At 48.7% G+C, this 24,567-nt stretch overlaps 9 protein-coding genes across 9 annotated transcripts; 6 read left to right on the top strand and 3 right to left on the bottom strand.

Annotated features, from left to right (window-relative positions):
• Positions 1 to 594: 594 nt before the first annotated feature.
• On the top strand, positions 595 to 2,582 carry ABOM_005347 (uncharacterized protein; the record flags this gene model as incomplete). Its single annotated transcript, XM_022532476.1, has 3 exons — positions 595 to 647; positions 700 to 2,083; positions 2,142 to 2,582. The coding sequence occupies 3 exons, from the start codon at positions 595 to 597 to the stop codon at positions 2,580 to 2,582; spliced, it is 1,878 nt and encodes a 625-aa protein (XP_022390041.1).
• Positions 2,583 to 3,943: 1,361 nt separating this feature from the next.
• Positions 3,944 to 8,241, bottom strand: jhd1 ([Histone H3]-lysine-36 demethylase; the record flags this gene model as incomplete). The annotated part of the gene is made up of 2 exons (XM_022532475.1): positions 3,944 to 4,876; positions 4,933 to 8,241. 2 exons carry the CDS (start codon positions 8,239 to 8,241, stop codon positions 3,944 to 3,946), a joined length of 4,242 nt encoding a protein of 1,413 aa, XP_022390042.1.
• A 984-nt stretch (positions 8,242 to 9,225) lies between these two features.
• ABOM_005345 (putative pre-mRNA branch site protein p14) lies at positions 9,226 to 9,963 on the top strand (the record flags this gene model as incomplete). The annotated part of the gene is made up of 5 exons (XM_022532474.1): positions 9,226 to 9,257; positions 9,388 to 9,411; positions 9,544 to 9,600; positions 9,671 to 9,798; positions 9,863 to 9,963. 5 exons carry the CDS (start codon positions 9,226 to 9,228, stop codon positions 9,961 to 9,963), a joined length of 342 nt encoding a protein of 113 aa, XP_022389975.1.
• A 1,165-nt stretch (positions 9,964 to 11,128) lies between these two features.
• On the top strand, positions 11,129 to 11,599 carry ABOM_005344 (SNU13 family protein; the record flags this gene model as incomplete). Its single annotated transcript, XM_022532473.1, has 2 exons — positions 11,129 to 11,150; positions 11,241 to 11,599. 2 exons carry the CDS (start codon positions 11,129 to 11,131, stop codon positions 11,597 to 11,599), a joined length of 381 nt encoding a protein of 126 aa, XP_022389976.1.
• Positions 11,600 to 12,430: 831 nt separating this feature from the next.
• On the top strand, positions 12,431 to 13,633 carry ABOM_005343 (STIMATE family protein; the record flags this gene model as incomplete). The annotated part of the gene is made up of 2 exons (XM_022532472.1): positions 12,431 to 12,892; positions 12,953 to 13,633. The coding sequence occupies 2 exons, from the start codon at positions 12,431 to 12,433 to the stop codon at positions 13,631 to 13,633; spliced, it is 1,143 nt and encodes a 380-aa protein (XP_022390043.1).
• A 525-nt stretch (positions 13,634 to 14,158) lies between these two features.
• On the top strand, positions 14,159 to 16,214 carry ABOM_005342 (WD40 repeat domain-containing protein; the record flags this gene model as incomplete). Its single annotated transcript, XM_022532471.1, has 4 exons — positions 14,159 to 14,497; positions 14,592 to 15,080; positions 15,139 to 15,994; positions 16,063 to 16,214. The coding sequence occupies 4 exons, from the start codon at positions 14,159 to 14,161 to the stop codon at positions 16,212 to 16,214; spliced, it is 1,836 nt and encodes a 611-aa protein (XP_022390044.1).
• A 1,434-nt stretch (positions 16,215 to 17,648) lies between these two features.
• Positions 17,649 to 19,365, bottom strand: ABOM_005341 (putative hexokinase Kxk; the record flags this gene model as incomplete). The annotated part of the gene is made up of 5 exons (XM_022532470.1): positions 17,649 to 18,524; positions 18,574 to 18,981; positions 19,046 to 19,071; positions 19,132 to 19,254; positions 19,326 to 19,365. 5 exons carry the CDS (start codon positions 19,363 to 19,365, stop codon positions 17,649 to 17,651), a joined length of 1,473 nt encoding a protein of 490 aa, XP_022390045.1.
• Positions 19,366 to 20,241: 876 nt separating this feature from the next.
• On the bottom strand, positions 20,242 to 21,431 carry ABOM_005340 (SIR2 family NAD-dependent protein deacylase; the record flags this gene model as incomplete). The annotated part of the gene is made up of 2 exons (XM_022532469.1): positions 20,242 to 21,249; positions 21,309 to 21,431. The coding sequence occupies 2 exons, from the start codon at positions 21,429 to 21,431 to the stop codon at positions 20,242 to 20,244; spliced, it is 1,131 nt and encodes a 376-aa protein (XP_022389977.1).
• Positions 21,432 to 21,866: 435 nt separating this feature from the next.
• ABOM_005339 (Golgi transport complex subunit COG4) lies at positions 21,867 to 24,395 on the top strand (the record flags this gene model as incomplete). The annotated part of the gene is made up of 2 exons (XM_022532468.1): positions 21,867 to 23,087; positions 23,136 to 24,395. 2 exons carry the CDS (start codon positions 21,867 to 21,869, stop codon positions 24,393 to 24,395), a joined length of 2,481 nt encoding a protein of 826 aa, XP_022390000.1.
• Positions 24,396 to 24,567: the final 172 nt, after the last annotated feature.

The raw sequence follows: 24,567 nt of genomic DNA, 5'->3' as shown, positions 1-24,567 counted from the left end.
TACTGGGACGTACGCAGTATTTGGTACTAGCACTACTTAATCTCATCCACCCTGGATCCCTTGTTTACCTTCCTTGAAAGACATAACTAATCAACCTTTGGTGATGACCTCATCATCTCCACCTCGAATTTACTGCTCCTTTCTTGCCTCCTCTTCCACTTCCTCCCGGTTCAGCCTTACTTCAGCTGTCCTGTTACTGCTGCTGCTCTCTCCATTCATATTGAGATCTCTACTGAGACTATGCCAAGTAAGTAGTAGCTTACACGACTAAACATTTTAACATACTCCGTATTGCCATCTGCTTCCGTCCCTTCCGTCCTGCGTTTCCTGATTGATTCGGCAGTGCGCGGAAGCAAGGGAGCTACTAGTAGGAGTGCTGCTGATCTGGAAGATGCATCCGTCACCTTCCATGCTATGATCATCCATTATCTAATCCCCTTCCGTCATTCCCGACCTGTCTCTCTTAGTGGACAATTCAGTCATACCTGTCGTCCAACTACCTTAGTGTCAATCTTTCCATCTAGTCTTTTACTGCTCTCGGTGGCCATGCTATCGTTCTTAATGCTGTTCTCGACCGCTGCTGACGGAGCAATAATGCCTGCGCGCCTCCCTTATAGTGTCTCTCTCTCCTCCATCTCCGTCTCCAGGTCTGGCTGCCTGGCTTTATTGCTGCCATATCTTGTCTCTGGTCTTCTGTAGTCCTGCCACGGCGTGGTCTCATGTGCTTTATCCTTTACTTTCTTCACTTACCTCCGAGGACCCTGTCTTGAGTGCCACAGTCTTATCTGAGTCTAGTAGCGGTGCTATTGCGGTTAGAGCGTCTGTCAGCACCACCAGTGCCACCACTTTTCTACGCTCTGCAGTGCCCGTTGCTAGTCATCCTAACGAGGTCGGGTTTGCTTTCCGCAGTTCGTCACATTTTAATCATTCCGACCTCACAGCTCCACCCAACTTTCGCCAGCAGATGGTACAAAGAGCTACCGCCGCAATTGTCATCCTTTCGTCGCTAATCACATACATTTCAATCAATAGCTTGATCCGGACTGTCAATCCCTCGGCTTTCATCTGGTCTGCTGAAGATAAAGACGAGGCACGCTGGATTGCTTCCTCGCATTCGTGGTTTGATCAGAAAGCCTGCCGGTGGCTAGGGCTCTGTGGTACCGCGCATTACCGCGCGGTCCGCCCCCGTTTCGGCCAGCACAAGCTTGTCTCTGAGACACTTTCACCAGGGGAGTCTAATTCTACTTCCTGGAGGGCGTCTTGGTCAAACGGGGGCAATCTTTCGGACACCACGTGGGACGAGTCCGAACGGTCTCATCGAGAAATTCCAGACTACGTTTTTCGATATGCGCCTCTCGTCCACTTATTTTCAGGCGAACAGTTCTGGCCTGGTGATATCGCTGAGCACCTCTATCACACAACCCCAATGCTGAATTATACACCCGTCCGGTCACAAGATGATCATCCGAACCTACAGGATCTTAACCAATTAAATCAATTTCAAGAAGGGCGCTACATATTTTTGACGAGTAATGACAACGTTGAGGATCGTCCGTCCTGGTTGGAGGGAGAGAAAAACATACCCGACCCTCCTGAGGATGGAGATGTAGCACAGTCCTGGGCGGATTGGGACGGTCGAGTTGATGGAGATATCCCAGGCGACACCCCAGAAGAGAGAGCTAAGTGGTGCGATGCAAGCCAAACTGTGCAGGACAGAGAAGGCAATATGACTCCGAATAAGCCCGGTTATTTAGATCTAGAAGACGAGTGGGTTCGGGACGAACTTCGGAAACGGTATGGTGGGGAGCCCGTCCGTATGGAGCGATCTGGGGGTCACAGCAATGCGCCAGCTGTGCTGATCGTTATGGACAAAGGTAACGGCATCATTGATGCTTTTTGGTTCTATTTCTACAGCTTCAACCTAGGGAATGTAGTTCTGAATGTGCGATTTGGGAACCATGTCGGCGACTGGGAACACTGTCTCGTGCGATTCCACCATGGTAAGCCCAAAGCACTCTTTTTCAGTGCCCATAGTGCAGGCGAAGCATATAGTTACGAGGCTGTCGAAAAGATTGGGGACCGAGTAAGTCAAAGTTATTTGAGAACATACATGTACCACCGCCACTGACCGGGATCATCAGCCAGTCATCTACTCGGCGCTGGGAACCCATGCCATGTACGCGACTCCCGGTATCCACGACTATATTTTGCCATGGGGTCTCCTTCACGATCAGACAGATCGCGGCCCGCTTTGGGATCCTCTCTTAAACTCCCATTCATACACCTACGATCATAACAATGATACTTTGCTTGCATCCACTTTCAACCCAGATTCACCCACAGAATGGTTTTATTACAATGGCCATTGGGGTGACAAGTTCTATCCGTTGGGAGATAATCGACAATACCGCTTCGCAGGGCAATATCATTATGTGAATGGGCCCCTTGGTCCTCGATTCAAACATCTAGCTCGTCGCAAAGTGTGTCAAGGGCCTGATGAGGGACCTTGCGTGATCAAGAACTATATCGGGGAGCATACAAGGGCCAAGCGATGGCTTAGTACCGACCCAGGGAGCCGCTGATGAAGGGTTTCTTGGGTTAAAAAACCCTGAAAGCTTTTGTTCACTGCTTTTTCTTTCGTTTCTTTGGTGATTCGATTCTATATCATAGGATATACACCGTCTGTTTCCATATACCCGACTGTATAGACCCTTGACTTGATGTTAAGAGTTTGAAGCGCATGATTCACGATGGATGATGAATATACAACTACTACATACTATGGAGCTTGGTAGGAGTTCTCCGCTGGATGGAGTTACCGATGGTCGCAATATCTGGATTTCTTGCACAGGGTGAAAGTGAAAGTGGGATGGGACTGGATAGATAACAGAGTCGATGAATCAACGATTACTATTGTTCAATCACTCAGCGTAGACATTAAATGCAGTCCCAAAATTGACGTTCTATCGGTCGGTTCTAATCGTCTACAGCACATTCGATTGATACATGGCCACTTAGCTTGTTACGGACGTTTTCTGCATGTCACATGTGGACTTGCCAGCACTGGGGTCATCATCAAGTGGTCAACGGATATTCCATTTCGTGGAGTCTAGGGTCCAGATTCTGAAGACGCGGGAATCCATGTTAACCACTGGTCGGACGTAACGGATATTTAGAACGTTTTTAACAACAAAATCTGGGAAAGCATACATGGAGGCCTATTTCGTTTGAAAAGGTATGGATCATGGTAATAATATATCCGTTATCGGAAGAATAGATGGGATATTCAGAGAGCTATGGCAAGCAATACCAGAACAGAGAAGATCGGTATAGAGACGGAATGAAACAGTAAAAGTAAGAGGAAATAAATAAGACGGCATGAGCAGCTGAACGATTGACGACGCTAGCAAGACTTCATTGAAAGAACACCCAAGGAACTAGTAGGAAAAGAAAATACAGTAGGAAGGATTTGACCGAAACAAAGCAAAGGTATGTGAGGAACGGTTTGATCAGGAATCCCCAGCGACCCACTCAAAACGCCAAATTGAACAGACTGGAAAGCTAAAAGGAAAGAAGCCAGATAGGAAATAAATGCTCAAAAATAATGTCTGATGCAATAAGATAAAACCCCAAGCGAACGTCACAGCCTGGCGACTTCGAAACGCCGAATCAAATCACACAAAGCATAAAGCCCCAACGAGGCCCGGACTCCCACCCTTTCAAAACTCCCTTCCCAAGTTTCCCGGCAGCAAGTCGTGAAATCACCCGAGTGTAATTCTTTCAGATTCATATCAACTTCAGTGGTTGCCCGATTGAGGTGGTCTAGACAAGAGAAAACAAAAATAAAAAGAGAAGAAAAGCAGAGGAAAAGGGAAAAGAATTTCATAACCCGTCATAGAGAGAGCATGACATATATCAAAAAATTGCAGGTCGGTCGCCTGGCTTACGCTCTCGTGGATCGCTTTCGTAGGCCAAATTCCTGTTCTTGAAGCTCACGGATTAAGCGCATGCTCTCAGCATCTGGCTCACCGTTTGCACCAGTCGCTCGCTCACGCTTCATATACTTGCCAGTCTGGCCAGGGGAGGTCAACGTAGCATGACGGTCAATTTTCTTATCGGCAGTTGGCGTCTTTGCATGTGATGATGACGGACGTGACAACGACTTCCTCGAACCCGACGATGGACCAGGAGTAGTCCTATGTGTGCCAGTGCTTGAAGCGCCAAATGATGGGCGACGTGCATTTGGTGTGTGTGCAGATGACTTCGACGGCTTGACAACATGAACCTCAGGCATATATCGATTTACATGACGCGGTTGACGAGAAGAGTGACGAGCATTAGATGTCGGTGTCTGAAGGATTACGGAATGCTCTCCCTCGGCATCGGCATGGTCTTGGAGGACATCAGTCTCATCTGCCAAGGAAGTTGGCGGAGACACAAGTGAAACCGCCGGCTGAGGCACAGAGGCTGAGTTGATCTCTTTAGCAACGACATCATCTGTCTGAAATGTAGGCGGTGATGCATATGAATTTCGCACCACAGGCGCTTCCTTTTCTGCAACTACCATACCTGGATGTTGCGAAAAGCCTTGATCCGCACGAGATATCTCCGGCTGTGGAATAGCCTCAAAGTCGCCTGCCTTGTATAATTGAGTAGAGGGTCGAGCTCCCTGCGCATCTATTGTGCCACCTTCTCGGTTGAGATGGGCCGACTTTGTCAGGGGAGAGGTGCTTTCTTGCTTCGGTCTCTTCGTTGTGGGATTAAAGCTTTCCTCGTTGAGTCGGGGTCTTTTGGCAGAAGCTGCAGCTCGTGGTTTCGACCGTTCTTGAGCTTTGACAGGATCGATTCGCCCATACTCATCGTGGATACATCGCCGCTATACACAACCAGTTAATAAGTAAAATGTACAACGGCGGTTGTGCAGCGACATACCTTGCTCTTTCGACAATCATCACAAGCCTTGCTACGTCCTTTCTTCCCTGCGTTGATTCCATCAGGGCTGATGTCATTTAGTTTGTTGGTCACTGTATGCGGTGTACCCATGACAGTCGGTCCGTACTTTCCAGCAGTTTCAAATCGGTCCAACCCACCATTTCCATCTTGAAGGCCTGCTTCAGATGCAATTGCTGCCAAAGAGCTGAGTGCGGATGCGGCATCATGTGCCAGGGATGATTGGCTTCCGGCAAAGACACCAACCGACATTTGTTTTGTTGGCGTTGGGTCACTTTGTTCATCCTTATGATGGCATCGGATCCTTCGCTTGCGACAAGCATCACAGGCAACCCGCTTCGGACCTAGTCCGGACCCCCGATGAATGTTTCGAGGCCTGGAAACATTTTCTTCTTTCACCCCGCTATTGGAAGAGACGAGAGGTGTAGGAACAACGATGCTCGGTGGTACCGAAGCACTACTACCAGAAACCGCATTGGATGTCTCACGAGATTGCTCTAGAGGTCTTTGCACAGCTTGTCTCTCTGCGTACATGCGCTGGTTGTCCATATTGCGTTCTGAACGGCGACTAGGTCGACCAGCTGATTTTTTTTCTGTGAGACTGAGTTTGGCATTGCGTTCAACGACACCAGGTCGTGTCCATTGAGCGGCCTTTTCATTCCCACGCTTCCAAGCGACCCAGATTCCGAATTTTCTAACAGTGTCAATCGGATCGCCAACACCTTTCGGGATTGATCGCTTGATTGCATTCCTACTGTCCGCCGTCACCCCTTCAACAAGGTAAGAGCCAGCAATCAAAGCGGTCCGAAGAAGATACTTTGCAAGATCTGGTAGCCCCTCTAACTCTGCTTGCGAGTAGAAGCGCGAATTATGATATGGTGATCCGAAAGGCGTTGTGTTTGTCCGTTCTCCAAATTCGTAGTAGATGGGGTAGTCTCGATGGAAACGATAATTCTCGTCCTGCGCGAAGGCATCCAATACGCTTTGAGGAATAGGGTCCTCTTCAAGATACTTCAGAGCTGCATACCATTGGATTTTCTGAAAGAACGGGTATCGGAATTTCCTTGGAACCTTTGTATCCTTTTCAATCTTGGCAATTTTGATCTGCATCCCATAGTTCAGTCTTGTCAGGAAATTGCCTCCGATAACTAGGCTGTCCTTAGGAGTCCATACGGCATGAATCCAGCCGGAGGGAATTAACATTGTGTCCCCTTCAGAAAGATCAACCCGGTAACATTCCTTAGTTTGGTCCCCAAGGAAGGTAGAGTCTTGGGCAGGTGAATTACACCACTCTTCGTATTTTTTTAAGTGTTTATCCTTAGGCGGTATGAAGAAGAATGTCTTCTTGCCCTTCAGAATGTGATAGTATACTGACGAGCCGCCGAAATCGATGTGGAAATCCGTATAGCAGTCAGCAACGGACATAAGACAGTAGAACTGGACTTTGGGATAATCCCCAACTGCCTTTAAATCTTCCGGCCAAACCGAATCTTGCAAATCAAGATCACGCACGATCTTCGGTCGACGAATCAATTTGCCCAATCTACTCTGCGACACCTCCAGGCTGATGACGTTTCGAACGATCTTAGATCCCGCATTTTCATAATAGTCGGCCCACCTCTGCATCGTCCACCTTTTGTCTTCGCCTTGTTGTGATTTAACGTCTATCACCTCTACCCTTTCTTCAGGCCCATATAGCTCTGCAACCGCTCTGACTGTAAGACCCTGGGGAATGACCATGTCTAATTGATCTTGGCCACAGTCAATCACAGTCTCAACACCTTGACATTCTTCATGTGTTTGTTCCAAGAGCTCGTCGAACATTTCCTGGGTAGAAGCTTCTTGGACGAGTGCATCATAGTCAGGGCTGCTGGTCGAAACGGGACCCCGCGTGTTTAGATGGGCTGGTATTACGATTGGCTCTGTCATGCCATTCCCTCGCTCGAAATATTCAGCTGTGACTAGCTCTGGGCGCATGCGTGGAAAGCTCTCTGGTAGAAAGCGAATTTTGCCTTCTCGGATAGGTTCAATATAGTGGTGCTCCATCGTCTCCGTAGCAGTCTTAACAAGTCCCTGGTTGAGACCAGCATAATCGATAGCAGTACGGGCACGGGAGGACTTGCGAACAAAAGTAGTCTGTCCGTGAACTGGTCGACACCCACGACAAATAAACTTGTCAACCGTCCGAATTTCGCGGTCAGTTTTAAAGCCCGCGCAGACAATGTGGAACCAGCGTTTGCAGCCATCACAGCTGATCCATGTGACATCACCTTGTTCGCCAGTGTCCATCGGTATTCGGACGAGATTACAAGCAGCACAACTTGCCTGGCCAGACTCCTCAGGCTCTGTGTCGTCTTCCACCTTAGAGCTTCGCGATATTTGAGGCTCAATGGTGCCGGGGCCCTGCGCATCATATTGAAAATTGTTGGTCACTGTATTTGTAGAAGATGGCCAATTGCTTTCTACACTATCTCCTTCCTCCTGCCATATAATTGGCTGAAGGCTGGAGGAACTTGTGTTCGGTCGCGTACTATGTATGGCGGGCCGAGAAATAGCAGCCGAACCGTCAGATTGAGATCTCATCCTGGACGGCGGAAAATTACTGTGTCCCGAGGTATTGTAAGCCGATTTATCTTCGCCTAAGTCCATATACGAAGCCCCAAAACCATCCTTAACATGACGTTTTGCTTCATTTCCATATTGACGATATGACTCGTCTATGCTCGCTCGTTTCGAGGAAGGGGCGGTATGATGGAAATTGGACGGCCTCGCAAAGTTCAACAATAGCTCCGCATCTGTTTTCATGCTGTCGAAAGCCGATGGCGGTTTTAAACCTGGTAATGCGCCCGTACGATGCTGAAGGGAGGGAGAAGAATCTTTTTCCGACCGCGGGCGTTTAGCCGGGCGTTCTGCGAAGTCTACCGGCTCTGGAGGGAAAAGTGACATGGTCGATGTGGAATTCCGCGATGGAGGGCGGTAGGATAGAGGTGCAAAAGTAGGACTCGTCGCGAGGGCAATCGTCGCAAGGGTGTCGATTGTCGAACTTGACCTCCCATGGCTGGATCTCTGATGAGACACGCTATCCGCGGCAGCATATCGACTGTGATTATGTGTGAACTGGTTGCGATCGAAGTTCGCAACTCTAGGTGCGCCGCGGTCGACCCACGAAGCTCGAGTATCGCCGGTTGTGCAGGGAGAAATTGGCTCAACGGCGCGTCGCGGAGGGGAGGGAGTGCGATAGCGTGGCGGTCGACTGCCAGAGTGATTTAAAAATGATGTAGTAGTAATCATATTGGGTCTGAGATATAGAATCAAAGGGGAAACGGCGCAGAGGTAAGACCGGAGGTGACAAGGTATTTTGCGGCAAGCGGGCAAAGCGGGGATATAACGACCACACGGGCTATAGAGAGGCCACCGCAGGCAAATGGAGAGTCATTCCTGGCGAAGCGAACGGCGCGCGCTGGATAATGTAATGATATCCGAGGCGGGTTGAGATGATCAGCGTTGAGTAAGAAAAGAGGTTGACGGAGAGTCGCACGGCGGAACACTAGGAGGTTGAGGGGGGAAGTTCAGTCTGCCGACTAGTCGAGAGCGGCGGGAGGATGCAGCACCGAGGACGCACCGCGGGTGCGGCCAAAATTAAGAAAGACACTGCAGGAACAGAAGAGCTCTAAGAGATTAAGGGAAACTAAACGATTGGATAGCGCGCAGTGAAATTAATTGATGGAATGAGTTGTGGGATGGAGAAGATGTGTATTGCGGCGACGGGAGGCCGAGGAGAGCGCGAGTGAAGGCAAAGCGGGCGCGGCGCTGTAAGTCTGCCTCAGCCTTCAGGTCATCCTCATATCTGCCTATCGTTTGCGGCCAAACAGTATTAGATCGCAGTAGATCATTAGCTGGTTAGGTGGGTTGTGTCTACCACTTATACACCAAGAAGTTTACATGGGGTCTCTCCCGCGTAGTTTTATTCTACACCCCTTTTGCCAATCGCTACTGCTACCTAGTACTCGTCTTTTAGAAGTGTAGATCCGTAGTGTTTCTGGTAATGCTTGTCTTCATGAGGAACCAACAAAGTGAGGCTCCTCCGGGGCCCTAGTCCTAATCAGGAAAGGCATCCCCCGTTTCCGACCTCGTGGTCATCACGGTTCAGTGATTCTCTCTTCTTCCTATTCTTCTTCTTTCCTTCTAAAAGAACGATCCCAGTCCCGTTGGGTATCTACTCGACACAATCAATCGCCCTACCAAATTTTCGGACCATCACTGTCCCACCCGAGAATGAGCCGGAAGCTCGCCCCCGAAGCCAATCGGTAAGTTATCACGAACAAATCTGCCCCTCCTGCGTTAATTTGGATCTGCCGGATAGCGTAGCTATCATCTACGCGTTCGGAGCCTCATTTGTGGGCTGTTAAGCTCATTCAATGTACTGACAGCGGACAGGATTCTCTTTGTCAAGAACCTCAAGTATGTTCATCCGTCGTGATAAACTAGTCTACCAGAGCCGAGCGTTGCATGTCTAGCGTCTTTGATGAATTCGAGATAAGGATATATGCCTGGTTTGAGGGTAAAATGCTAATAAAGAGGCTGTTTTTATAGCTACAACGTAACTGCTGAGCAACTATTCGACCTTTTTGGCAAGTTCGGACCTATCAGGTATGCTAGTCGCAAAGGAAGCATAAAAATTTTCCCATCATTCGTCTGTAGACTAATCTTCTGTCTCTAGACAAATACGTCAGGGTATTGCGAACAACTCGAAGGGCACCGCATTTGTAGTATACGAAGACGTTCACGACGCCAAACAGGCATGCGATAAGCTCAATGGATTCAATTTCCAGAACAGATACCTCGTCGGTACGTATTGGATTGGACTACTCTATTTAATCGAGGTGAAGCTTGGCTGACCCTCTACCCCTAGTACTATACCACCAGCCAGAGAAAATGCTCAAGTCGAAAGAGGACTTGGCGGAAAGGCAAGAAAATTTGGAACGTCTTAAACAGCAGCACGGTATAGAATGACGTTACGATTCTTTTTCTTGCTTTTCTCTGTGTACCCTTTGCAGGCATCTGGCTGCGTATTATCATGGGTTGGTTGTGGGGTTTCTGGCGTTTTAGTCTTATGGGTTTCGTGACTCTTATTCATGGATACTAGTATGAGGGTGGCCGACGGGTTGAATGACACTCTCTGGCTATTGACCAGGGAAACGATACAGAATGGGATCTTTCAGGCTGGGTCAATTCCACCATTCCGGCTGGTTATTAGCTACTATCAATATAATCGCTCTCGATCGCCGGCCACTGTCGGCTGTCGCGGTTAACCTATGAGACCAGCTTATTGTCCACCCTTATAAACAGTACACACAATGAAACCTTGGGACCACTAGATGAGGCGATCTACATGCCTAATGCCTAGTGTTTACAAAAGAAGCGGATTTCCGAATCAACTGGCCGTTACATGTGATGTTTACCGCATAGAGCGTAGATCTACTCTGAAGATCATGCGACCCTGCATGGTCGGGCAGAAGGCTCCCCTGACAGATCCCCGTAAGCTTATTTCAGTTAGTCTAGAGGTCCTTAGGGAGGCTTGGACAGTTGGGCAACTGTAAATACGGGTATGTACCCACACCTAATTCGTCAGTCCTGATGGTAGGGCATGTGGCTAGTACTAAATCATATCATGGTTGGAGTTCTTGTCAAGGTGTCACCACCATGGGGACACTCCGGTACCTGTACTAGTAGTATCAAAGGTGATAATAGCCATTACCCCAATACTTTGTACAAGGCATTACCTTTCACACTATGCACAAGTCAAACTTGGTCCGTGATCTATTATCATTGCATGAAACACGTTGGGAGAGATTTGTCTTCCTATTGGAGTTGCAACGTGAATCAAGTCATCAATCGGGATCATGAGAGAAGATAGAAGAGAACAAAAGCCTGCAAAAAAAAAAAGTTGACTATGCAATTCTTGGAGAGCTGGGGCTGTTTCTGCCCGTTAATTAAGGCATTAGTATTTCCCAAGGAGGTTAGTCCTTGTACCGCCCCACCAGTCATTTTTGTCAAGATTTTCTCAACCGAACAGCGCTCTCTCAAACAATCTCTTCGAGCATACAAATCTGCAAGACGGCAGTGATCCTTTGCGTGAGCCACTCCTCCGTGCGAAGCCAGTACCCTTTACGAAATCATGTCTGGAGAACCTAATGCCGGTGAGTACGAGATTTGCTCTCTGTTGTATCTGGACTCGTCCTCAGTTGAGCGCTTTCCAATCATGAGCTAATGTCTCTATTCCTTTGTAGCTTGGCCCCTGGCTGATGAGAGCCTCACCCAGAACCTTCTGGACCTTGTACAGCAGGCTTCTCACTACCGCCAGCTGAAGAAGGGAGCAAACGAAGCAACCAAGACTCTCAATCGTGGTACTTCTGAAATCGTCATCCTCGCTGCAGACACCAATCCTCTCGCTATCCTTTTGCACATCCCCCTTCTCTGTGAAGACAAGAATACCCCGTATGTCTTCGTGCCCAGCAAGCTTGCTCTGGGCCGGGCGACCGGTGTCTCTCGTCCGGTGATCGCGGCTAGCATCACCACCAACGAGGCTAGCGATCTCATGGGACAGATCCGGACTATCAAGGACAAGGTTGAGAGGCTCATGATCTAAGACATGGTTTGGTTGAATGGATGAGATCTGGGATATCGCAGCCGTGTCATTCCTTGCTCCGGTGGGTTCGCATTTAGATGAAAGACACAACGGAAATGGAGCATTCTCGATACTTCCCTTATCCGGGAGACGCTATCTAAGATAATAATGGTTTCTCCATTGAATATATATTGGGATCATTCATCAAAGATAGACCCACATATCCACCTCAATTCACAACCTATTAGATATAATCACAAATTTACTAGGGGTTTAGAAGGCAGGCAAATAAGTATCATAAATAATAGTCGGAAACTTGTATGAAGGAGTTTGTCTGCTAGCCGCTTTGTAGAGTATTGAAGGGATCAATGCGAAACAGATTAACTATGAGCCTATCCATCAAGGGTCTAGTGAGTCTCCTCAATCCGAAAATACTAGCAGTTTAGTTGCCTTTGACTAACCCAAAAGTTGGGAACTAGTGGACAGCTCCGCTTACGGGCGGGGGCGGTGTCTCGTCCTGGCACCGCCGCTTCTCCCGCGATGTTTCTGTTCCCCATTCTCAGATAACTGTAAAAACCCACCTGGCTGGCTCAGGCTCCTTGCTGGTAAAGGAGCACTTGTCCTGCGGTTGACGTTCACACATGTCAAGTACACCTGGTTTCACAGCGATACTCGTATGTATGTGCGTTAAACAGGCTTCCCCCATTGCATAGGGAGCCTTCTTTTACATGAGCGAAGGACTTCGTATCACTCACACTAGCCGCCTTATTTTGAGCCTCCTCAAACTTATTAGCCCTCATTCCAGTGATTTTACTCAACGTATTTCTCGTTAAAGATAGAGATAGGCCGGCCATGCCTGTCTCAACGTTTACTTCGGTAGCCAGTATGGCGATTACTATTACAGGTTTCATCAGCAGCGTTTCAGCTGGCGACTTGGACTTTGTTTCTAGCACTCTCGTCACACCAATGCCGACTCCGACTTCTCAAACTATCCCTTTTTCTCTGGCTGGCCCAGATCCAAGCGGAGATAGTGGTGACACTGGAGAATGCAGGCTGTTAGGTCCTTTCTCTCTTCTGGTGCAAGTCGCCCTCGGAGCGTTAGCACTTTTATCCCTTGTCTATAAGAGATGGAGGGAAAGACCACAACGACCTTTAAAAGTGTGGGCGTTCGATGTTTCTAAGCAGGTCTTTGGATCAGCTATGCTACATCTGGCGAATCTGCTCATGTCCATGTTCTCGGCCGGTCAGTTAGAAATTACGAGCGAGTATAAACCAAACCCATGCTCTTTCTACATACTGAACCTAGGCATTGATGTGAGTTCCTCGGTTTTGTATATCTGTATCTCCTTGGTGGTTGGCTAATACTAGTCGCAGACTACTCTCGGGATACCGATTCTCATTTTCATCCTCCACATTTTGAACCGCCTGGCTCTTTACACACCTCTTGCAGATCCCCCAGACTCTATCAAGTCCGGGCACTACGGTCGTCCGCCACGAGCAACTTGGTGGTTCAAACAATCTATGATATACTTTGTGGGACTTTTAGGAATGAAGATATGCGTCTTCTTCCTTATTCAATTGTTGCCGTTTATCGTCCAGGTGGGCGACTGGGCTTTGCGATGGACCGAGGGTAACACAGCCGTTCAAATCATCTTTGTGATGTTGCTTTTCCCGGTAATCATGAATGCGATTCAATATTACATCATCGATATATTCATCAAGAAGCCGTCGCATGAAATGCTAGAAGAGAGTGAGGTTGATGATGTACTGGATGACAGGCACGATCACCATCATGCCTTGTTGGCCGGGCTGGAAGAGGAAGTCGCATCAGAATCAGAAGATGACTCTGCTGGGAAGGGCACCAGGAAAGTATTCGTGAGCCCTCCCCAGAAGGATGTCGGGCGCCTATATGACTCTGCTGAGTACCATCCAACAAGCGAACTGGAGCATAGTTCTGCATCATCAACATCTGCTAGAGCTCGCGCGGGATATATTGAAAATGATCAGACGTTGTCATCGGCAGAGTTTGAAACACAACAAAGTGATCATGACTAGCCTATGCTATGAACGGGTGTTTAAGTCGGCGTTAATGATCGGTAGTTGTCATGGTGGTAGATGGTTCGGTTCCATTGGTATAAGTGATTGTGATTTGTTTTATTTTTTTCCCTCTTCTCCTTTGTCCATATTGCCTGTTTTTTTTCTTTAAAAAAAAAAAAAATAAAAAAAAAAGTCTAGGGAAATTCGCGCTGAGTTGGTAGGTTTTCATAAGCTATAGGCTTCTATGTTCGGTCTAAGTATCTATTCATGCCCGTTCGTTACTTGCCGTAGATGTCAAACGTCCTTGCCTGAAGACCGCAATACCCTAAGGCACCTTTTCTTACCGCAGAACCCACCGCCCACTTCTGCCGGATGAATGAAGAAAATTATTGTCGAAACTCCACCATTGTCGGCACCAACTTACTCTTCGATTCTGCTTCTTGCTTTCTGTTCTTTCCATTGAAATCCCTTTTTTTATTCATCCTACCTTGTAATAGGCCCTATACATCTTTGTAAATCCCAAAAGATCAAGCGAGTTACATAATGCCTAAAATCAATGTCAAGCAAAAAGCCCGCCAGAAATTCAAGCCGACTTCACGTTCGCCGTTCGAGAATGCTAGGGCTACTCAAGAAGACAGCGACGTGGAAATGAACAACAACATGAGCGACAGCTCTGATGATATTCCTGAAAAAGACGAAGCGGAGAAGAAATTGGAAAAGCTGCTATTTGGCGACGATGAGGGTTTTCAAGGCGCGTTAAAGAACCAAAAGGATCGCAGCCTCATGGCTTTATCGCAAGAAAGCGACGATGAAGGCTCTGACGCAGATCATGGGGAGAATAGTGGTGAAGATCAAGGACTTGATGGCATTGCTGATGCTGATGTATGTCTATCACCCCTTTCCTCCTTTCTCTCTTGTAAAAGAAACAAGGAAAAACTGTCAAATCGTTGGTCGCGCTAATATGTTTCCTTTGTAGCTTTTTTTCCTTGATTCTGGAGCTGGGCCCGTTTCCACTGACCTTGCCGAATCCCCGGAAACACCTTCCGAAGCTGAGGAAGAAGATCTGGAAACCCCGGCTGTATGGCATGATAGCGACGATGAACTCCTAGCCATCTCCCTAGCCAGCCAGCAGAGGTTGAGAAAGCTACGTGTCGCCGAGTCTGAGGACGTGATTAGTGGCAATGAGTATATTCGACGACTTCGCCGCCATTATCAGCAGCTGCATCCTACACCGGAATGGGCGATTCCGGGACAACAACAGAGCCGTGGCGATTCTGACTCTGAACACGCGGACGCCATGGATACAGATGATGAAGAGCAGGCATATGCGCAGCCTTTGGCCAAGCTACTTCAAGGTGCCACTGACCTTACCAAGCTCGAGGATGCAGGTCCAGGTGGAAAGAGAAAGCTAAGACAGGAGGTTATCGACATTCAAAGACTGAAGGATGTCGGGGGGGATCAGCCAGTAAGTGTGATGTTTGTCCAACTGTCGGACGATGGAAATAGCTAATCCTGCCTTCTAGTCATCGGTCGATTCGCTTTCTTTCCATCCCCATTATCCATTGCTATTGTCCTCGGGACCTGCGGCCACTCTATTCTTACATCATATCGCACCCTCCGCGGCCGCCCCTAACCCTCTTCTTACGTCATTTCATATTCGCCGTACACCTATTCACACATCTGCTTTCGCTCCCCCAATCGGTAACAAGATATTTGCTTCCGGTCGTCGGCGGTACTTCCATATATGGGACCTTGACACAGGAAAGGTTGACAAGGTAAATGGCTCCGCCGACAGAAAAGAGGAACAGAAGTCCATGGAAAGATTTAAGCTCTCTCCTTGCGGACGGTACGTGGGGCTTGTCGGCACGTCGCGTAAGGGCGGTGGTCTCATCAACGTTCTAAATTCGGGTACGGCGCAATGGATTGCACAAGTTCGCGTGGATGGTCAAGGAGGCGTTGCGGACTTTGCCTGGTGGGGTGATGGTGAAGGCATGACAGTCGTCAGTAAGAACGGTGAAGTATCCGAATGGGATGGAAGTTTGAATCAAGTGGTGGCCCGCTGGATGGATGCCGGTGCGGTAGGCACGACAGTCCTTGCTCTTGGGGGACGTTCCGGACGGACACAGTTGGGAGGCGACCGTTGGATTGCAATCGGTAGCTCTAGTGGGGTGGTTAACGTCTATGATCGTCGTGAATGGGCTGCAGCATATGCAGCACAATCTTCTTCGGCAGATAATAACACTCCAGCTATTCCACGCAACCCTGAACCCGTACGTGCGCTTGACCAGCTGACGACGCCGATCAGCCACCTGGTGTTTGCTCCAGATGGTCAGTTCTTTGTAATGGCTAGTCGCTGGAAGCGCGATGCCCTGAGAATAGGTATGTCAAGCTTATTTTGCTTCCCTCCCTTCCGTTTTTAGTAAGTTAACGCATCCTAACCATTACAGTTCATCTTCCATCCTGCACTGTATACCGTAACTGGCCCACGTCTAACACCCCTCTTGGGCGTATTTCCTCGGTCGCTATCTCGCCCAATTCAGGACAGTTGGCCGTCGGCAACGAGCAGGGGCGCATTAGGCTTTGGGAAATCCGGGGATAGGCGCAATGATGAGTGAGGCAGAAGATCGTGCATCATGTATATCTGTAAATGGAATACATTTGGATAACGAATTTAGTCCATTAGGTTTCTTTGTCATTGCTCTTTAAGTTCAAAATATAGTTTTGTCTGTCTCAGTCGCCCGACCATCTATACCTGGTTGCCCTCTAGACCCGTTGTCTTTAACTATTCATCGATGAGGGTGTAATAGAATACAGCACCAGGGCCAATCTGCTTCAGAAGTCAACGCTCCCTCCTACAATCCCGTGTATAGTTAGCCTGCATTGCCCACCACTGTAGCGCTGTGTATACTTGCGTAAAGTTAATTCAACCGGCGGCCTTCCATTAGTCCTCGAACTAATCATTATGGAAGAGGGGGCAAAATTAGAATGAAGCTCACACTGGGCCCCACGCTGTGAATGGGCTACTACTACTCTGCTGGGTTTTACAAGAGCTCTAATGGTGGGTACTGAAGTTCTTACTGCGGTCCGTGGTGTGGCCCGCTGTTATTGTAGTATGGGTGCCACCGACAGGGAGACTGAGAGGAGTCGCAGTAGGAGTCATGGATGCAGCGGAAAGGGACAGTGGATGTGGACGTAACGGTGATAGTAGGTAATAACGATAGAAGAGGTAGCGGTAGTGGGTGCAGCTTAGCTATTACTAGAGTTTTCATAAAGATTTCTCTTTGCCCATGGTAGGTGGTAAGGGTTGAATTAATCCTAGTATAAAAGCTGCTAGTGTCATTTCGTGACACTGGGAGACTCTGCTGCCTCCTGGACATAAATTGACTAGTATTATGATCAGAAGTACTGCTAGCTTCTCTCGTTACAATGGGGCGATGCCAGATGAGAGTGATTTAGTCATTCAATTCAATCTTGACCCAACCACTGAGCCCCAGATGCCAAAATGTTTTCCAGGTAGGGTAACCGAGTAAACCAAGGCATATTTGAGGGGGGGCATTGCAGCTGTTCAAGGGCGTTATACTATCCTGATGGTGAGCAGGACCACTGGCCGTTTCTAGTGGAAATGCCTCCGTGCTAATAGCGGACGCTATTGCACGTCTTAGCGCCCAATATGTGAATCCCAACGCTAACTCAAGCGTGGCTAGATTCTTGCTGAGTCTTGGAAGTATTCCAGCTAAGTTTGATGGATTCGATGTCCAAGCACAAGACTGTTTTCGTCCCAGAACCGTAGTTTGTTGAACGTAAGTTAATTCCCATATGCAAATGTGTATAATCAAATAGCTATCTTTTGCCTTTTTTATTATACTCGCCTTTCCCGTATAAAACCCCCATCGGTCTATGTTGTAAACCGAGTCATGTCCTCGTGTTTATATGACATCCCCTCGGAGAGAAAAAAGAAATAAGAACAAGAAAGTGAAGATGCATCTTCAATGATTAACGCCCGAAGTTAGATCAAGTCGACAACACTCACATATTAGATCAGACTCTGCATATCAGCCATATCCCGGATACCGCAGCTGATGCCTGCCTTGACCCGCTTCAAAGTCAATGCAGCAATAAGAGCTGCTCCAACACCAGAGCCGTCTTCAGCAGCCATGATGACCACCTTGTCCTTCTCATTAGGTGCCCAGTCCAAGATCTCGCGCAGAGCCTGTGCTCCACGGGCCTTGAAGTGGGGATATTTCGTAAAGACAGAGCCATCTGCGCCTACATGGCAAGACTCAATGTTCTTCTTCTTGCAGATGGCGGCCACACCACATGCCGACAGGCGAGCTGCACGAGTGCCGATCAACTCCGCCAAGCGACGGATCATTTCCAGCTCCTGCTGGGTGGCCTTGATGTTCAGCTTGCGTTCCATCAGCTCCTCGGTTTCCTGCAAGTTCTCGTACGGATCCTCCTCAATGGCTGCAAGGAAGGACGCGTCCAGCAGATAAGGTTTCCGGAGCTGGGAGGTGTCTTGACCCTGGAAAATCAGACCAGGCCTCGTCTCCAACAGATCCAGGAGAGCCAGACGGAATATCTCTCCCAGATAAAGACCTGCAGTCATCTTCTCGAAAGCTTGCTGTCCTGGGCGAGGAGAGTCGCGGTCGATGATGATGTCGTACTTGGTGAGGGGCAGAACAACGTGCTCATTGTCAAAAGCACCGTACTCGCAGTTGATGGCCACAGGCATGTCTGGGGGCAGATTCTTGTGTGCAAGCTTGGGAACCGAGCCGCAGTTTTCCATATAGGCGGCGTTGACACCAGTGCCGAAAATACAGCCAATCTTCATGTCTGAGTCGGTGTAAGAAGAAGCGATCAGGGTGCCAGTAGTGTCATTAATCAAAGCAGCAACCTTAATAGGAAGGCCCTGGACTAGAGTTAGTCTTCCAGTTCTGGCTCAATTTCTAGAAACGTACTCTTTTCTTGAGAATTGCCTCCAATGGGGGCACAACATCATGGCCCTCTACTCCGTCAATGTCGAATCCCTTGGTCCACCGCTGGAGAACACCATGATCAATGTATTCCTGTGTGGCAGGATAGGAGAAGGTGAAGCCCAATGGCAGTTTAGATAATTTCTCATTCTCGTGGTGGGATTCAATGAACTGCTGCAAACAGTCGGCGATGTATTCCCACAGCTCCTCCGCGGTACCCGTCTTCAACTCCTCCGGCATACGGTACTTGGACTGGGTTATGTCGAAAGCACCCTTCTCTTCTGTCAAGGTGATCTCACAAACACGCAGGTTGGTGCCACCCATGTCCAAAGCGAGGAAGGTTCCCTGCTCGTCGCCATCAGGGAATCCCATGACCCAAGTCACATTCATGGGCTGCAGAAATGAGTTAGTCTTTGAGTTATGAAGGGTAAGGTGAAATATCCAGATAAGAACTTACAATGTTACCCCCCTCGACGCTTAGACCTAATCCGCTATCGATCAGCCTTCAACCTCCATCAGCCGAACGGACCAGTTGAAACCCACCCTTTTCGAGCTCCTTCACAAAATGGTCCGCAATCTGCTTAAGTTTGGCGCCGTCAACGGTAAAAACGTCCTCGAATTGCTTAATCTGTTCCAACAAGTTCTGGGGGAGCTCATGCATCGATCCTATAGACGGGATGCCGATTAGAAGCCGAATCGGTAAACCCGTGGCGGGGCATTGCTGATAACAAACTCACCCTTGCGGGATGGGGGACGTTTGGGGCCAATTCCGACCATTGTGATGATGTTCGTTGAGAGATCAAGGGGAAGCTAATAAAATGTGGTTGGTAAAAGGGAAGCGCGAGATAAATGGAAGGTTAATGGGGGAGAGAAGTGAGAGAGGGAGTTGTTCGGGAAGGTTAAAGAGTTGAATGATATCAGCGCTGGGCGTGGGGCAGCAGTTGACCCTAAAATACGCATCACCAAGAAAATTTAAGACCAGAGCCCCGCAAGAGATGAAATCACGGCCGGGCCATCAACTCACCGGTCCTTGTTTGGGTATTGTTTCTCTCCAATTTGACTAAGATAAATTTAGTTTTATTCTAACCCCCCGGTCCCCTTTTTATTCGCGTTGACCTTCTCATTCATGGTGTAAAGGGAGAAACCCAATGCCACACAACGTCCTGCACCATGGTAGATACCCCGCGGGTATTCAAACTCTCCGCATTTCACCTCCAAAGATCGGTGAAGTCCAATTCCGTGACGTATCATTTGACAGGTTAGGGCTACAAGAGGTTATTGGGTACGAAGAACATGTTCTCATAGTAGAGAAAATAAGTCCAATTTAATACCTCTGTTAAATTAATTCCCTTCATTTTCACCCTAAAAATAATAATAATGATAGTAATGGCAATAATAATAACAATGACATGAATAATAAAGGAACCACGGGTCAATGAATCTCTCTCTCTCTCTCTCTCTCTCTCTCTCTCTCTTCTTTCCTTCCTTTATCCTTTTTTTCTTTTCTCAGGAAAAGGTAGAAAACTACAAGATCAAATCAAAACAAAAAGGACCCGTCAGAAAGTTTAAACCCCCAAGCCACAAAATAAATAAATATTACCACAACGCCATCCCACTCGAGCCACCAATGCATATGGTCATATGATTCTACGTCTAAATGGCAGATGGCTTCTTCTTCTCTCGCGCTAAATGGGGAAATACATGTGCCAGGCCTTCGTAACTCCGTCGCCGCTCCTCGGTTAGAGCCTTCTTCTCTAAGCCATTACTATGCTGGTCTAGATTCTGCCGCACTCGTTGTTGGTAGGCATCCGAGATACCTAAAGTGCGGTCAACCTCTTTGGTAAGGCGCTCTATTTCATCTCGCAGACGCTCATCTCTTGTCTGCGAAGGAGTCACTTCCGTATTTCGGGCTTCCTTCCCTGGATTCGTACTCTCCCAGAGCAATTCCAGTTCCTGTTCCCATCCCAACGCTCGGGCGAATTTCCTCACCCCAGCATCACAGTCACCTAGAAGAAGGACGTCGTCCGGTCGAGAGCCCATTCCACCAACGCGCTCCATGTTAATGAGCACGCGGGGTGCCCCATCCCGACAAAATGCTGGTAGGCTAGCGAAAGGCTGCACGGAGAGACTAGTGCCCATTACAATGCAAAGGTCCGCCTGCTCTGGAAGCGTCCGGTTAAGGAAGAATTCCTCCGGTAATGCTTCGCCGAAGAAAACAATATCCGGTTTCACAAGCCCATTGCATTGGGAGCACCGAGGTACCTCACCCTCATTAATGGACCGCTTCATCAGTTGTTCGGGATATTCAGCCTTGCAGTCGATGCAGTGCTGGTTTGCAAAGCTTCCATGTGCCTCAACGATCATTTCTCCAGGCACACCTGCCAGGCGCTCGAGACAGTCAATATTCTGTGTGAAATGCTTCATCAAAAGACCCTTGTCGTAGAGCAATTTGACAAAGGAGTGCGCAATAGTGGGTCGATATCGGCCGGGGGCCAGCTCCCGCGCCAATGCGTAGAATGGCCGCGGATTCTCCCTGAAAAAGCTAATGTCAAACACATCTTCAGGATCCGTCAGGTCAAGATGGGCCAGATTAGCATAGATTCCCGTTTCTGGGGAACGAAAATCGGGAATGCCCGCCGAGGTGCTAATCCCAGCGCCCACCTATAGTAGACCTTGTCAGTCGGAATAGTGGGGGGAAGGGAAAATTCGGGGAGGGATACCATCACCACAATTTGGCAGTCATCCTTTGCTTTGATATATTTAGCAACCGCCTCAAGGGTCCGAGCTTCTAGCGCGGACGGAGGGGTATCTTCATCTACCAAGGTCGATGGTTCGTTGCCCATGGTGCGAGGCAATCGGCCGGATTTGGGCCTGGCGGGTTGATGTCGAGGTCTGCGATGGCGCCCAATGGTGACGAAGAAATTCTGTAGAGAAGTGGACAAGTCAGAAGAGGCTGAGTAAAGCCGGGGCTTTGTGAAATCACTAATGGCCAAGGTTGATGATTTCCATTTAACCTGGCGGAAAGAAAATTGTATGGGGAAATAATCATGAATGACGTCGAATCGACGGTTTACCCGATCGGGTCTTCTCTATTTATGCCTGAGGCATGAAGAACCTTTCACTGACTTTGACTGTTTGGTCTTAATGCAACCAAGCTCCTTTCATTCACCGCCTTCCTCTCCCATCATTTCAACAACATGCCAGGTTAACCCCCATTTCACTCCCAATTCCCCTGTTCCCTTTGGTCAATCGCTCGCTCACAACTGTCGTAGTGGACAATGCCTGAAGCTAATGTCGGCGAGGTCAATGGACATGCGGTGGCCACGCCTCCTTCTCTAGACTCTAGCAAACCTCATGCGGGCTCCTCGTCCGACATCTTCAATGCCAGCTCTCTCGCAGAAATTAAGGCTACTTTATCGCACCTTCACGAACAGGAGACGTCAGTCACAGCCCGACTAGATGCCCTCGTCGCCTCTCAGAAGGATTTTTCACGTGAACTAGGTCGATTGGATTTGCTCCGTGCGCATCTCGGCTCCCAAACAACCACCACTCGATCCATCAGCCATGGCATGCTCTCAGAGGCCGCGGCCACCGCAGAGAGAATCTCAAGCGCAGTCCGCCGCCTGGATTTGGAACAATCTCGGGTAAAATCTACTTTAGAAGTGGTGGAACAGGTTTCTGAACTTAAGGCCTGTGTGCTGGGAGTCGCGGGTTCCATGGGTGCCCCACAGGATTGGGAAACAGCAGCCAGTTATCTGAGTCGGGCATCCAAAGTCCCACCAGAAGTTGTTCATGGAGCTTTCGCGGCTGAGATGGTACCTACGGCGGAAGTTCCGGACCCGCCAAATGTAACCTTGGATAATGCTGCTGAATCCCTCTGTGGCTTGTTTTTGCGCGAATTCGACAGGGCCGTCAAGGAGAACAACGGTGCCAAGATCACGCGGTTTTTCAAGCTATTTCCTCTTATCGGCCGCTCGGATGTTGGCCTTGACGTTTACGGGCGTTACGTATGCCAGGGTGTGGCGTCACGAGCGCGATCCAACCTCAATGCTGGGGCAGGAACTCAAAGCAAGGATGGCTTCTTCTACGCAAATGTTCTGACCAAATTGTTTGAACATATCGCTCAAATTGTTGATGGACATGGGGGACTCGTGGAGCGACATTACGGTCCGAGAAAGATGAACCGAGTTATTGAGCGACTACAGCTTGAGGCAGACGTCCAAGGCGGTATTATTCTCGATACCTGGGGTGATGAGAGACATGTAGACCGCAAGCTGACTGACATCAAATCATATGCGTTTACTTTCCTAGTACAAAGCTTTCTACCCCCTCAGCGCAGTGCCACACCGCGGTCGAACTCCCCTGCAAATCGGGATGGGGCTTCAACGGCTGAGGATGAGGGTGTTGACATGAAAGAGATCGACGGAATACTGAATGAGATGGCAGTTATGCTAGGCCGTTGGTCACTATATTGCCGATTCTTGGCGGAAACATGCAATGTGGGTCATAAGTAAGCCTTCATAGTTTTTGCCAGCTAATGTTCATAGACTCCGGGTGAAGGCGACAAGTTGTATACGCCGCCTCAATTCCTGCAGCAATCCACGTTATCGAAAAAGGTCAATGACCGACTTATTTCTCCATTTAACGCCATGACCACCTTCTTCTTCCGTCGGACAGTTGAGAAGGCATTCCAGCTGGATGAACAGCCCACTGGTCTGACATTAAACCCGCAGAGGCCACTGAAGGCTGACCCGCCATATATCACCTCGGCCGTCGATGACATCATGTACATAGTCAACAAGGTCCTACAGCAATCACTTGCAACGTCGCAAATCACGGTAGTTACTAATGTAGTGCCGACTCTGTCTCGAGTGCTAGGGTCAGATTTCATTGGAATGACACAACGGAAAATGCGGGACGAATGCTATCCGAGAGCATCAGTACAAGGAGCTCAACCTCCAGAGCATCTCATAGTCTCTTTTCTAGTCTTGGTCAATAATCTGGATGTAGCCGTTGATTACATCCGACGCATCGTCCAGACGCATACCGAAACCAGGAAGACTATAACTGGTCCCGACGGGCACACTGAAGAGACGGACCAATTACATTCCCTCTTTCCTATGACTGCAGATGCCAAGCTCGCAGCGCAGACGTTGCAAGCCCTATCATCAACTTTTGAGTCTAAGGTCAACGACCTTCTGTCCGATGGCATTCAAGTCGTGTTCAACAACGTCATCAAGCATCGTCTGCGGCCCATTTTAGCAGACGCATTCCGAGATATTGATTATCAACCCGGAGATGACAATGACCCCACCAGCACTTCGTACCATGAGTACGACCGCGACGAGGATGCGGATGATAAAGCCAGCCGTGCGGAACTTGTCCGTCCGCGTTTTGCGGTTAGTTGGGCTGAACTCCTTGTCCCAATATCTCGTATACTTACCGCGTCTGCCTTTGACCGCCTATTAACTATCACGGTGGCTTATCTCTCCCGACTTTTGGAGAAGCGACTCTGGTCGTATCAAGGTCGTGTCAACGCACTAGGCGCCACACGACTCGAACGAGACATCTCGGGAATTGCTAGCGCAGCAGTGGATGTCGGCGGCACGCACGGGGCACCAGGAAGATACCGCCACCGGGAGGCATTTGCTCGCTGCATGCAAATGACGTTAATAATGGGCATGGATGACGACGAATGGGAGGATATATTACGTGGAGGCGAGACAGCCGAAGTAGTCGAGAAGCTGACCCGAGAAGAACAGGCAAGGATTCGAGGAATGGTGAGACGACAGGGCACTCAATACTAGTTTAGTGGTAAGCTAACTGGCGTCACTTTACCAACGAGTATATTAATATTGTATATTTCTCAAACATGTTTAAGCACCACAAATAACTTTCACACTGTTATGGAGCAAGAAAATATTTGTTCTTCTTTTTCCCTCTTCCTTTTCTTATATCTTCTGGTATTCTGCTACATTA

Source organism: Aspergillus bombycis, assembly GCF_001792695.1.
Source record: "Aspergillus bombycis strain NRRL26010 chromosome Unknown contig00033, whole genome shotgun sequence".
In the NCBI taxonomy this organism is placed as follows: domain Eukaryota; kingdom Fungi; phylum Ascomycota; class Eurotiomycetes; order Eurotiales; family Aspergillaceae; genus Aspergillus; species Aspergillus bombycis.
This window is presented reverse-complemented; position numbering and strand designations above follow the sequence as displayed.